The sequence below is a fragment of the Sardina pilchardus genome, chromosome 7, assembly GCF_963854185.1.
Source record: "Sardina pilchardus chromosome 7, fSarPil1.1, whole genome shotgun sequence".
Classification (NCBI taxonomy): Eukaryota; Metazoa; Chordata; class Actinopteri; order Clupeiformes; family Clupeidae; genus Sardina; species Sardina pilchardus.
In genome coordinates, this window is record NC_085000.1 from 21,901,850 (window position 1) to 21,916,715 (window position 14,866).

Sequence of the window (14,866 nt, forward strand, 5' to 3'; positions counted from 1 at the left end):
GCAACTAGCCAGAACCCCCTCCTCCAACCTCTGGCACTGCACGAGCCCAGGCCGTGTGTGGGACAGAGAAAGGCACAGTAATGAGGAATAGGCTGGGAGGAGCATCGTGTCCTAGACAAGTGGTGTAGTCTAGTTAGTTAGCTGTAGTGTGGGCATACTGTAATGTACTTTAGTTAGTTGTAGAGGGTATACTGTGATCAACCCCAATTGTTAATTCCCATCCTTGCCTATTTTAAGTGAGTATACTGAGATGGTGATTATTTTTCAGTGGGTATACTGCGTAGTCCCGCGTATCACGTAGACTACACCACTGGTCGTAGATGAGCACATCATAGCCTCCCATCAGATATACTGCACTGCACTGCACAAGCTTGATGTGATAACCAATCACATGTAGAGATTCTCTCATTCAAAAAAATGTAATGCAGATACCTCATACAGGAATCCCCCTTTCATTTATGGTTCAAAGTCTGGAATTGTCCTTGTTCTGCGCATTATGCACAGTTAGCTTTCCTAAATTCACTGACCACCAAAGGCACACAAGGTGTGTGGAGTATTTTACGTATTTGACATATGATGCATTCATTTACAGTAGCAGACATTGTTGTCCAAAGTGACTTACATAATGTTAACTACAGTATATTACTATTAAAGGATTACATTGTCCTCAGAGCAATTTGGGGTTAAGTGCTTTGCTCAAGGGCACAATAGTGGAAGTTAGGAATTGAACCTACAACTTTCAGACTACAGCACACTAGCTAAGCAAGCACCTTAACCACCACACAACAAAAAAGATTTCTATTTCAATACAATTTTGACATCATCCAGCCCCTGTGTGCGATCTCTTCTTTTCCTACATTTTGACTAAACTTCATCTTGGAGCCACACACCGAGTGAAACATATTCTACAGTATTAGCCTAGAGGCGCAGACGCCACTAGTATCTACACCATGAGTTCAGTGGCGGCCACATTACCTATAGAAATTAAAACACATAATGGTACTTCACAAGACTTACAGTACTTGAGATTGTTTTGGTCAAGTCTGTCTAGACAAACCACGGTGAAGGCTCTCTGGTCATGGGAAGATTTCTCTGTCTGTAATCAATGACTGTAAAAAAGAGAGAGAGAGAGAGAGAGAGAAAGAAAGAAAGAAATGACAACAGCAGCAGAAGACAGAAAGTTTCTACAGGAATAGAAATACTCAAGTATGTATAAATGAAGTATAAATACTCAAATTGTAGCCTACCATACCGAGTGAATGCACTTGGTGGTACATTGGATAAAAATAGGCTTAATAAAACCAGCTGTAACAGTGCCCTGTAATAAAATGGGCAAAGCAACAGGCCATGGCCTATGGTATGACGCAGGTGACCTACCTGTCAAATGAGGGATCCCCGTCTTTATAAGTAACAGTGAGAAACTCAAAAGCCACCTGCCACACTAACCTTGGTGTTCTGGTGTTTTACAGGTGTTCCGTCTCTTCCTGTATGTTGTCCTTTATCAACAAAGAGGAGAGATATTGAAAGTTAACATCTTGGACAGCAAATAAGGTAGAGGATTTCCATTCAAGATAACCACATGACAAAAAGTATTACCTTTTTTCAATGCCTAACTTCAGATATCTGGCATCTGTGTTATCAGGTATTTTCAGGAAGATGTGCCCGCCTTTTTGGAGTATGTTTATGTTGATGCTCTGCGCAGAAACCTTGGAGGTAGTGATAGAAGATCAAGCACGTCATTCTCGGTAACATCCTAACTGTATTTTCCCCCATTTTCGACAATGCCTATGAGAATAGCCAGGGACATTTATCTGTTTTCTTGGCAAACGATGACACTTAATTCTACTTGTACGACCGTCCTTAGGTGGCAGACATTAAAAGTGGAAGACGGACAAACCGTCTTCCACTATCTGAAGAGACACTCGGACGGAACTTTTTCTAATGACCTGACTAACCAACTGGATATGCTGAAGGCTAAAGACTTCATTGCCTGGCTGGCTAGCACCAAACGTGAGAGGTGGGACTTCATGTTGTGTTTTTGCAAGCTTATGTAAGACTTTTAATGGGGAAAAGTAATTGAGTAGCCTATAATGATTTACAGTAGCCTACATTCGATTATAAAAACAGATATTGTTTGATTAGCCTACCTACTCATATGGCAGAGAGACGTACACGCCATAGTGTTGTCATCTCGCCATCTTGCTTCTAAATTGTCTAAATGTGCAATTATGACAAATTTGTAAAAAAATATTATTATTAATAATAATAATAATAATAATAATAATAATAATAATAAATAATAATAATAATAATATATGTCCTTTTTAATCAGGTCTTATGATGAAGAATGAAGAAATGTGAAAGTGTAATATGAACTTTATTACAGTATATACCAATACTGAGCAAAGCATATTTAGGCTATATAGGACTTTTTAAAAAACAGAATGCCTCAATGCGCATTATTAGCCCTATTGTCATGCTGCCATAATATTTCAAGAAAATACATTTGGACCTTTTTATACCATGTAGCTATTGACAGTAGGATCCATCATCACACATGCATCAGTGATGGAGATTGTTTTAGTTGTCAGACAAAAATATGTGTTTGCTTTGAGATGCAACTTTAAAGTACTAATTCCATTCATTTTGATTAATTTGCTGGCTTGCAGTAAGAGGACATATACAGTATGATAAAATCAATGAAATGTTCAAATTCCAGTCAACAGAAGCGAGGTCTCCTGGAAGACAGGATGAAGACTGGGCAACTCATCACTCGGCTCAATCAGTTATGGGAATGGAGCTAACTACAATCAGACGTGAATGTTCCACATACTGTATTCACTATTCTTGGTCAAGCTTGGTCAGATTTAAAGTCATTGTACGGTAGCCCTATTGTTGACCATAATGGTAAGAGAAACTTTCTTTTTAGATGGAAAGTGGAGCCTTGAGAGGTTCTTCAGAAGAGGTATGTTGTGACTATGTGTCCTCTCTAAATATTTTCAACAAACTAAAAAAAAACAGTTGGTTCGATTGAGGGCTACCATCTGATTTGTATTGCTTCATTCTTTCCCTTTTCCAAATGATAGAGACAGAGATAGAGATAAACACCCTCCATTTTGTATAACATGGATAGCCAGATTGACAACATTTTTGCCAGCAGATTCATTCTATGTTTAGATGCAACATACTGTGGTGGCTCACTGGGTGGTGAACAGGTCATGTGAGGCTGTATTCTTACCATGCTCCCTACAGGAGGGATTTTTACCTGCTTAACCACTAGTTGGTGCCCTTGGTTTTGAAATTACCCATTCATGAGGAAACCATAACATAAAATTCCTCAGTACTGTGTAAAAGGTCTTAGGCTGCTCGTAGATGTGACACTCCAGCAATGTCTCAATGACCACACCTCCACCTCTCACTCTCCACTCTTCCAGTCCCAGGCCGCCACCAGATCCACCTAACCAGCAGTGTTATTGATGATGACCTTAATGACCTTGCCAGGAGGAAACTCACAACGGAGCCGACCGGATGTAGTTCAGGGGGGTATTCCAAGTACGTGGTTTAGTGACAAACCTTAGTAAGTTAACTCAGAGTATTTGGTAAACCTCCTACAGCAAGAGCCACATTGCATTGTTTTGTTTGGAGATTTTTTTATTTGATTTGATTTGATTTATTTTGGATTAGACAGACAACATAATCCAAAAAGATAGCATGTTAAAGTGTGAACACTTGTTTCCAACATGGTACAGCTCTTCTATTAGGAGGTTTGCCACTTACTCTGACTTAACTTACACCCCTGGTTTTCACACATGGTTGGATCTGCCAACAGTTTCTGTTGGGCGGGGCTTGCCCATGCAGGCCTGAGTTATGAATGACTGCTCTGTTACAGTAATAGTTGCAAGACCGGCTACCGCAACACCACCAAAAACAACAAATCCAGTCTTTGTGAGCCTAGTCTGAAACTGCAGGGCCTGGAAACAGGACAAAAACACTCCCTCTGTATCCTTCAACACTATGCACACACCTTCTGTACCTGGCTGCACTCCAAAGAGAATGAGAAACAAATACATGTGGTCTCCACAGTGCTGCCAAAGCAAGACATGCAAAGCAGCCTAAGAAGTTTGCACAGTACCGTACGTGTTTGAATATGATTCACTCAATCAGTTTAGAACTGTTTGTTTATTCATTTATTTATTTATTTATTATTCATTGTTATTATTGTTATTCTGTGGCACAGCCCTAATGCAAAATATGCATCTTTAACGTAGGCATTCTTTGTTGTTACTTGAGGTACTGTGATCAACAATTTCATTGGTAAAAACAAAATGGTCAATAAAAGGAAAATGTTTTTTAAAAGGCATATAAAACGCATATGGATGCGCGGAAACCAATAACAAAACATGTACAGTATATGCACTGATTAATTTCTTTGATGTGATTTATTATATTTCAAGTGTTAAGGGTTGTAGGGAGTTCTGCACTGTAGCTCACATTTGATTATTAATTGTGATTCATTCCTATTGAGTCACATCAAGGTTACAGTAATCAGTTCCTTCTCCAGACACCGGGGGCAGTGTTACTCTACAAAAAGCCTCTTCCATCTCTCCTCCCTGGGTCCCCACCCAAGCCTGTCGCCACATTTGAAATCCAGCTGCTCTCTCCAGTCCTGCCTCAGCTCTCTCTGGCTCCCCCACTTGACCGTCATTGGGCGATCCGACAGAGGGAGGGACGGGCTCGCTCGCTCCTGAGAGTCTGTCTCACGTTGAAAGTGCGACTGTTACATCATCCCCCCCCTTTCTCTCCGCCTCGCGCCAAGAAACGGACTGTGTTTGGTGATGGTGCCGTTTGAGTCATTTTTGGTTGTGTGGAGGTAATATTAATGAATGAGAGCCTTGGCTTACGGCACTCTACCATCGGTGTGCGTAGATGTGATGAAATTGATGACTGACGCATGTGACCGCACCTTGACAGCTCACTTTTCAGAGCAACACTGGAGGTTGACAATCAGTCATTCAGACACACACACACACACACACACACACACACACAGACATACACACACTACAAATAGATACAGTGAAATGGAGACATGGTTGTTGAACCTAGAACCTTGTCCATATACTATTTTATGAAATGGAAATACAGCACAGTAGATATACTGTATTTCCATAGCTATATTACAATTGCCCATAAAAAATACATGATGCACATTTAAAAGGGTATAACAAAACATAGGCTACTCAAAAAACACCAATTACAATATCAGATGTCTTTCCTGTTGTTTTGTTAATAATCAATATTAACAAAGGCAGGGGCATAGTAAGGATATACCCCCCCCCCCCCTCCCCCCCCCACTCCTCCTTTCTAGAAGCTCCCCCAAAAACACTGGCTGCTTTTGACAAGCGGAAGTAAGGGAGGGGTTCTGTGTGTGTGTGCGTCTGTGTGTGCGTGTGCATGTGTGCATATGTGTGTGTGTGTGTGCGTGTTGAGGTGGTGATGCTGCAGCTGTTCATTCAGAAATGCTGCTCTGCTGACGCTGTGTTGGAGGGAGGAGCTACCGCAGTGATGGACCTGTCCTGGAGCAGCAGAGCCTGCTAGGATTGGTCGGCGGCCGAGTGGTGTGGGTATAAGGACACCAAGCCCCGCCCCCCCCGAGACTCCTCAAGGGGACCAGACCTGAGGGAGTATCCGTCCATCCTCCACACCGACCCAGTGTCCTCTAGCAGGCCCGCAGCTGGAGGGCAAAGGCTGCAGCGAGACCTGCCATTTCAGCTGCTAATGATGATGGATGACGTCCCATGACCAACCAGAAAGCTCCTCCACATTAAGACCCCTAAATCAGCAATACGGAGAAGATACCGGCAGAGGTGGGCACAAATACATCAAAAACTATTTTGTTACAAAATACAAATACTGGTGTAGAAAATGTAACAAAATAAAATACAAAATACGGATGTGAAAAATGTATTTAATTAAAATACAAGTAATTAGTAATTAGAAAATACAAAAATACCCCCACAATAATCATGGTATACCAACTTTTAAAATAAACTACAAGAAATACTAGTTTTTTATTGGCGGACAGAGGCCTAAATTCTTTACTTTGGGCTGAAGTAGCCTGGTCCTACCATACTCTCGTACATTCGTAATGTACAGAGAGTCTGGACACTTTCCATTGCCAAGCATGAATTCCCTTGAATGCGGATACTCTGCCCAGAGCCTATGAGATCTGCCATAACCAATCGATAAACGTTTGGTCGTGAGGTGCATGCTCAAACTAGCTACCTCAACGGCATCGTTCTCAGCTACTCCCTCTGTTCGCTGATTGGACCTGCACATTTTTGTCTTGAGAAAACCTGTGAATATATACCGCAGACCCAGACTACGTAGTGGAGTGAAATAAAAAGTGAACAGAAGTATGTAGGAAGGCGGAGCCAGGCTACCCATGAAGTACAGTAGATCTAGTAAAAAAATGTAATCAGCATCCTATATCCGATGATTGAATTGACAACAAGCAGGCTTTGCGACAGTGGAATCAACTCTGACGAAGCAAACTACCCACCATCATTTTCCGTATTCAATGAAAGTAGTACAACAGATTGAACAGGTTAGCCTTTTTAAATTGAAATGCATTTCCCTTTTTGTGCTATAAATGCATGCCTTTTGCCTTCATACATGACTGGCAACACGGGGGACAAATAAAGTAACATCCTGTAAGGTGTCTCAATATACAGAATTAATTAACTGGGAGGTGAAAACTCAAGACTGTTTCGCATTGGGGAGGTTTTTGCCTCAGTCTCCTCCATTATTTCTGCAGATCAGGACACCTTGGTTGATACCTTACATAAATCCTCATGTCATGGGGTTCATGTCCTAAAGATTCTGACCTTTGGCTCCCAGACTATGATAAGCATAGCATATTGTCATGGTTATACTAGGTAAGAGGCTATATTAACTGTGTGATGAATTGTTGGCTAATTTGAGGGGGGAAATTATAAGTTAAGTATTTAAGTATTTTAAATACTCTAAATACAACCCCTCAAAGTATTTTGTTACAAAGTACATTTGATTTTTTCCAATCCTGCAAAATACAAATTACAAAATACACTAAAGTAATTAAATACGTATTTAAAATACATATAATTGAAATACTGCCCATGTCTGGATACCGGCAGCACACGGTTCACGTGTTTACACGATCAAGAGACATGCATCAATCCAGAATTGAGCTGCACTATTGTGCTGCATATCAATAATGGACTGGGGGACATTTGACACATATTGTATGGAGAGGGGGAGTGTCTATGGGAGGAAGAGAGAGAGAGAATGAGAAAGCGCGGGGAGTGATGAGGGGATAGGTGTGGCTGTCTGCAAATTGGGTCAGACAGTGAGCCCCCCCTCCCTCCCTCCCTCACTCGAATAGCTCTTCTCAAAGGGGTGCATGAACTCCCTCCATCGTATATTCGTGTAAAAAAAGAAAAAAAAAGGTGAGCACCCTCCTCCTCCCTCGTCCCGTCGGCGTGGCGACGGGCACGGCCGTTTGTTTGTCGGTGAGCGGCGCGGCGCTCGGACAGCCTCGGCTCCGGCTGCTGATGCGGGCGGGCGGCGGGCCGAGCTGGGAGGGAGCCGTGCTGACTCAGCCACCAATGGTGCATTCATTTAGCTGCACTGCAGTGCTTTACCGCACCCTCTCCCCTTCCCCCTCCCTTCCCTGTCGCTCTCTCGCTCCCTCTCTCTCGCTCTCTCTCTCTCTCTCTCCTGCGCACTCACCTTCCCCCTCCCTCTTCCATCCCCTCAGTGTCTCTCGCTCGTTCGTTCGTTCGCTGGCACGCGCATGCTCTCTCTTGCTCTCTCTCTCTCTCTCCATCCCTATTCCTCCCACCTCTCTGTTCTTTTTCTCTCCACCTCACTGCACTCCCTGTGCTATCTGGGAGCGGAGAGAGGAGCAGAGAAACACATGAGGAGATAAACACACGGGTCCCACCAGCCCCATAGCTGTCGTGGGAGAGGACAGAGGGTGTGTGTGTGTGTATGTGTGTGTGTGTGTATTGGGGGGGCAGAAAAGCTGTGCAGAGGGGATGACACTGCTCTAGGTGAAAAAGAGAGGAGTGGAGAGAGAGAGAGAGAGAGAGAGAGAGAGTGTGTGTGACAGGCAGAGAAGCCGGCAGATAATTCTCCGCTCTGAAATGGAGAAGGTGGGTGGAATGGATGAGGAAGAGACACAGCAGGGGAGACGAGGAGGAGGAGGAGGAGGGGTGGGAGAGAGAGAGACAGACACAGAAATGGCAGAAAGAACACTGCGACGACGTGTTTTGAATGCCTTGATGCAGCGTGACTCCTGACAAGACCGGTCTCACCTGTGTCCATCTCTCGCCCAGGGGGCCCCGGCTCTGTCGTCCCCACCTACCGCTCGGAGACAGTGGAGGTGGAGCGCTGGATCAATACATCAGAGAGCTGCGTGCCTGCTGCCAGTCCCTGGGGAGGGAGCAGCTACTGCAGCTGAAGTGGGTGACATTGATACCTCACCTAATAGCTTTACATTGATTCCCTAAGCAGCGTCTAGAAGGCTCCATGGATATAACCTGAGGGGCTAGCTAGCCTGTGTGCCCTTGTTCTCCCACCAGTGTATGCTGCTGAAGGGCTCTGGCCTCACGCTAAGCTGCTACTGAATCTTCCCAGAGTTCCTGCACCTCGTGTGCCGTTGCCCTCTGTTATCACTGAAGAACAACATTCATGGTGGTTAAGACCTGACATACTGTATGCGAAGCTGGGATGTTGCTGAAAAACTAAGAGAAATACCAAATGCACACACCACGAACGGGCCTCTCCTAATCTCCAGCAACACTCAGCACTGATAAGTCAGGAAGTCTGGCTGCATGCAGCATAACTCATGGGCATAGCGGCAGATCCAACGTGATTGGCTGTGGAGATGTAACCACAGCAACGGCAGTCTCTGGTATCTCCCCCTCTAATCACCGAACAGACCCAAACACACTGCGTAACTGGAAGGCTGCTTTATTTGTTCATAAAAAGGTTCGTGCTCAAATGAAGACAATCTTTTATAAGGTCTTACTAAGAGTCCAAGTGGTTGTGCGACACAACATCATATTTCCTCCTACCATGTACATAACTGTGTCAAACGATAACAACAGTTTGAAAAGCACTTTTTGATATTTTTTTTTTCTTCAGAAAGATGGAAACAAAAAGCATCTTAATCATGCTAAAAATGGAACAGTCCAAGAAACAAATGCTGATACAAAAATGGACCTCAGAGGTGGAAAGAAACACAAAATCAGAAGGCAAGCTTTTTTTCACAAGCCAAGTGGATGATACACAAAGCACAGAACACAATCACATACTGAATTATGTGTCTTTTTTTGTAACATCAAATCTAGAGGAAACGGGCTCTGTGTGTGTGTTTTTTTTTTGTTGTTGTTTGGCATTTCTCTGGCAGTACAGTATGCCACGCTGTACAATCTCAAGTCCCTGATTGACATTGTGCTCCATAATGACCCTCCGCTCCCCGTCTTGTCTCACAGGGTGACTAGTTAGAAATGGCACCATCCTCCAAGATTGCAGACAATGCAACTCGGAAAATGAAGGAGAAGGAGAAACACAAAGAATGCAGAAAAAGGCACACACCATTTAGTGAAGTAACACTATGAACACACAAAACGAATCGACACACACACATACGGAAAAAAGAAAAACAACAAAAAATACAAAATCAAATGTAAAATGAATGGCTAGTTCAGTAGCAACGGCACAGATGTGTATGAAGAGGCCTAGAAACAGTAGGCTTCTGCGTCTTAGTGACAGATTGAGGTGAGAGAGAACAGATTTTCATAGGCAGGAAAGAGCATGTGTGCACTCTGTGTGTGTGTGTGTGTGTGCATGTGTGTATATCTCTGTGTGGTTGAGTTCATTCGGGTGTGTTTTCTCCACTGTGTGCATGTCTACTGTATGTTGTGTTGAGCGTAAGTACGGTAGGTACTAGGAATACACAAGAAGTGTGCTGGTAGCATCATCCTCTAAGTATCTTGGGCTAAAAAATCCAAGCAGCTCCAATTATATCGTGCGAAAGCTGGTCCCCATCTCCAGAGGTAGGACCAACCAATTTATGACATCCACTGGACGTGTTGCATATAAACAAAATGTGACAGTGCTCTTATATATTCATATATATTCCATATATACTGTTTGTATAATATAGGATTCATACTATTTCATTCAGTCCCCCGCCCCCCTCCCCAACAAAGTGAGAATTGTTTTTGGGGGAAAAAAATGAAATAAAAAAAGTAACAAATGTGACAAGGGCATCAGCTGGAAGCCATTCTATAGTTTTGTTTGTCATTTATTGTTAGATTAATAGTAGTAATCTTTTAAAATTCTGTATTTACAAAAACCACAACAAAGCATGCCATGAAAACAAAACCCAAAAAAGAGTATATTACAATACTTATAGTTTCTCTCAGATAGTTCATTCTCAACTTTTTCTCAGCAACTGTGCCATGTACATCATAGCCCGCACTGTACACAGAATGATATATTTCATTTAGTCATAATGTGAATGGACTCTTTTACACATTACATCCAAGATGGGTATCGGGAGAAACCGCATGGCATTGCATGTTTTGTTTTTTTTTCTTGTTTTTTTTTCAACATTGGGAATGTATTTGGTTTTTATCTCAAGTCCACAGCACCCACACTGATTTGGAGACCTCAGGCAGTTTGCAGACCCACTATGCAGTGAGGCCCTGAAGGGGAGAGGGGGAGGGGTTGTAAACAGGAAGTGTGCCACAAACAGGAAGTGGCCTAGAGGGTGGGCATTGCCCGTCCCAGGGCATGCCCCGACAAACGCATGGTTACTGGGACTTGTGGTTTCTTTTTTCTGAATATTTCATTTTTTTCTCCTCACGTGTGTGTTTTTTTTCTGTTATGGACCTCAAGATAGAGGATGGCAGTTTAAGAGCAATTTCACACTCTGTGATACAAAAGTTCCCCCGCCTACCGGGACTCGTATAGAGCGACGGGCCCCTCTGACGCTGTTCTCCAGTTCAGATGTGTTGTTTGCACTGTTCCCTTGCACTGCTTGAGTGGGCACAGATGGACACTTGGCTAGTCCAAACTGTGATGAGATCTACTCAAGTGCATACCTTTTATTTGTATTTTCTTATTTTGTACAAAAAAAGAATTTGTTTCGATGAAAACAAAGGGAACCTTTCCTTGTGTGACAGTCCTTCACTGAATATTTCTGGTGATATCAATGATGAATGGCACCTCACTCGAACCGTTCCTAGCCTAGTTCTCAGAAAGGCCCAAAGTTGTCCTCTTACGTCCTATTGAGCCTTAGCTAACACAAATAAGACACGAAAGGCTCTAAGCTGACTGGCAGTAGTCCAAAGAGGTGTATCTAGCTAGGATGCAGGACAGACTGGGGATACCCTTTTCCTCGACTCTGGACTATTCTGAAGCTGACTAAGCTTTCCCTCAATCACTTGGCAGATGCTGATGCCAAAGCTTTACATCAGCTGATTCCAGATCAGGCCGGGGTGACACACAAGAACACTAAACAGACCCCATCAAGGACTCCCGCGAATCTCATGATGGCGAAAAAATCGAAGCTCCAAACAGCGAGCCTTTTCGCCAAAGCCTCATCATGTCATACTGCTTTTTTTTTTTTTGTAAGACATAAAAACAACAACAACGGAATGGAACCAATGTAGGCTCACAAGGTTTAAAAATGCCATCAAAAAGGCCCTAGGAAAATGGATGGAAATTAAACATCCTGGCAGTTGTGACGGTTATTTGACAGTTGTCTACTGTGCCTCGTGGAGAGCCGCCCCTCCGCTGAGGAGCGCTCGTTCCCTGCAGTCGGACAAAGAGCGCGGAGCTGAGCGAGGCCGAGAGGAGCTCTGCCACACCCTCGTGTTTTTTTTTCCCTCTGTGACATCGGCGTCCCAATTCACGCCGTCCCCTCTCAACAACATGGAGAACATCAGAAAAACAGTGCTCATGTAACGATATGCTGCTGGTGCAGAAACGAAAGGCAAATCAAGGTCTCTGTAAGCCTGGGATTTGGTTCCATTTGATTTCAAAATGTTTCTCCAAATCAGTGTATACTCACGGGCGAACATCTCCAGCAACCATTCCCACCCCTGCTCTTTCCCCCCCCACACATACACGGCAAGAGCAGCAAAAGTACTTATGTTTTGTGTTTTGTCACAATGTGCCACAATGTTAGTACACACAAGCAAATAGAAACATCAGATTTTTTTGAATGATTACAGCCTGGTTTGACACCGAAAAAACGTTGCAATGACGCATGGTGAAAGCATGGTGTCAGAAAGGAAAGCATGTGAAGGGTAGGTACAATCATACTGTTTGAAGTTCTCAAATAATGTGTACAAGAGTACTTAAGTTAGAATTTAGTTGTTCGATCTCATTTTTGAAAAAATTTGGACCTGTGGAGATCTTCAAAGCTAATGGTAGAGCCACTGCTGTGGCCTTAGTAAGTGTCGTGTGGACTATGATTTCTCATGCATGATTCCTGATCAAAACATGCCATCATGCAAGTCATTTCTATGCATTTGAACGAGCACAATTAGTTAGGTATTTACTTTGGAACTCAGTCGGAGCCCCCTTCAGCCCAAGTCAAAACCCTGATAAAGCCCCCTACCCGATCAATGTGAAAGCCCATGTAGAAAAATCATTTTAACGCAGGTATAACAAAGAGGATGAAGACTAGTGACATGGGCTAAATGTATCATTTTTTTCTTTTTTGCTGCTCAAATAATGTAAAGATGCAAGTATATTCAGCACAAACAAATTAAAAAAAAAACCCACATAATGTTCTGGGTTTTTTTTTCTGTTCTCCCCATTGTTGATTAATCATTTTTCATCTACAGTTAAAAGACAACATGTCACAGAAACCCCAGCAACGGAGCAGGTGGTTTCCTACAATCCAGCATTGTTGTTGAGTCTTTGTGTCAGCCACAGTTGAGCAATGCTGAAATCCACACTTGGCCATGGAAAAGAAGCCTTCTTCAAAATGTCGCCATCTTTTTCATACAGTTCTCTGTCCAGATGGCGGGTGGTCCCCAACAAATCCCCGAAGGTCTGCCATAGGCCTACGCATTACCTTTAGTTGAGTTGTTTGATCGAGTTTTACGTTGAGTGAAAAGTTATTTAAAATCTTGGTCATTAATCACAGATGACACACAGAAAGCTCATCGTGTTTGGTCGTCTTCAGAGTGGTATCAAAACCAAGCTGCTTCTTCTGCATCGAAACATCTGCAACAAGTCTGTAAACAAACCATTATTTATTTTTTTTAAGATTTTTCTATTTTCCTTGTAAATAGTTTTTTCCCTCTTTTTGTTGATGTTGTTGTCGTTGTTGTTGTTGATGTTTGTACATTTGTTGGATTTCGAATACAGAGTCTCGTCTCGTCATATGTCACTCGCTGTAGATCTCAGCGCCAGATCTCGAGCGCAGTCCTTAACACTTAGATTCCCTGACGTCTTTTTGGTTTTTGCCCTTCTCCTTCTTGCCGATGCTCTCGCTCTCGTCCAGCCTTTCCTTCTCCGGTTTGGTCACGCTGTCGTACGAGGGCAGGGAGGCAGTGGAGGGCGTGCCCTCTTTTTTCTCCTGATTGGTCCCGCCGTTCTCCAGCTTGTTGGTCCCGAGGATGCGCCGGCAGACGAAGCCGCGGCGCAGGAGGTGGGCGCGGTAGGCGCGCTGGATGATGGACGCGGACATGAGCTCCTGCTTGCGGCGCAGCGTCGTGGTGATGGGCTCGAACGAGATCTTGGACGGGTTGGCGGCGATGAAGCGCTCCTCCATCTGCTGCCTCATCATGTCCAGGTCGCCGCTGTCGCCCAGCACGCGCTTGGTGAAGGCGAAGAGGATGTCCAGGCAGTGGATGCGGTCGCCGCTCACCATCGGCAGGTCCATGGCGATCAGCTCGATGGTGTTGGGCTTGGGCACGCGCAGCGGGTGCTCCAGCGTGTCGGCAAAGTCGCCCAGCTTGGCGAAGGTGATAAACTGCGAGGCGGTGGGGTCGAACTTCTCCCAGATCTCGTAGAAGGACTCGAAGTCGTCCTCGCAAAGCGGATCGGCGCTTTCCTCCGTGGCCACGCTGAAGTTCTCCAGGATGATGGCGATGTACATGTTGACCACGATGAGGAAGGACACGATGATGTACATCACGAAGAAGAAGATGCCCACCGAAGGGTTCCCGCAGTTGCCCTTCACCGTGGTGCCCGGGTTCTCCTTGAGGGGGTCACAGTCGGGCGGATAGTTCAGGATGGGCGCCAGGAGACCGTCCCAACCAGCCGAGGTTGTGATCATGAATAGGCAAATCATGGAGTTGCCAAAGGTCTCAAAGTTGTACATGTCATCTATTCCCACCTCTCGCTTGACGTAGGCAAAGTTGGACATGCCAAAGATGGAGAAGATGAACATGACCAGGAACAGCAACAGGCCAATGTTGAACAGGGCTGGCAGTGACATCATCAGGGCAAACAGTAAAGTTCGGATGCCCTTGGCCCCTTTAATTAGTCGCAAGATGCGGCCAATTCGAGCCAGACGGATTACCCTGAACAACGTCGGAGACACAAAGTACTTCTCAATCAGGTCAGCCAAGAACATGCCTGGAAAAAAACAAAACAAAACAGAAAAGCCATTTTAGAACACAATTCATACTGCTCTTTTCCATTTACCCCCACTGATATCCCCACTGATATGAGATCCTAGCCCCCTTATCTATGAAGAGATCTTACATGGCTCCTTCTGCTACTTTACACTAACTTGATCAATGATCTTACAGAACCAGTAACAGATGTGAAAAGTAAAAGACTCCGTTGA

General features: G+C 44.1%; 1 protein-coding gene across 1 annotated transcript in view; it reads right to left on the bottom strand.

The window, feature by feature from the left end:
* Positions 1-8,999: 8,999 nt before the first annotated feature.
* The window catches only part of scn8aa (sodium channel, voltage gated, type VIII, alpha subunit a), a 56,806-nt gene continuing 50,939 nt past the window's right edge, over positions 9,000-14,866 (bottom strand). The window contains exon 27 of the mRNA XM_062541277.1: positions 9,000-14,652. Within this exon, the coding sequence (XP_062397261.1) occupies positions 13,499-14,652 (1,154 nt within the window). The 3' untranslated portion in view covers positions 9,000-13,498. The remainder of the gene's footprint in view (positions 14,653-14,866) is intronic.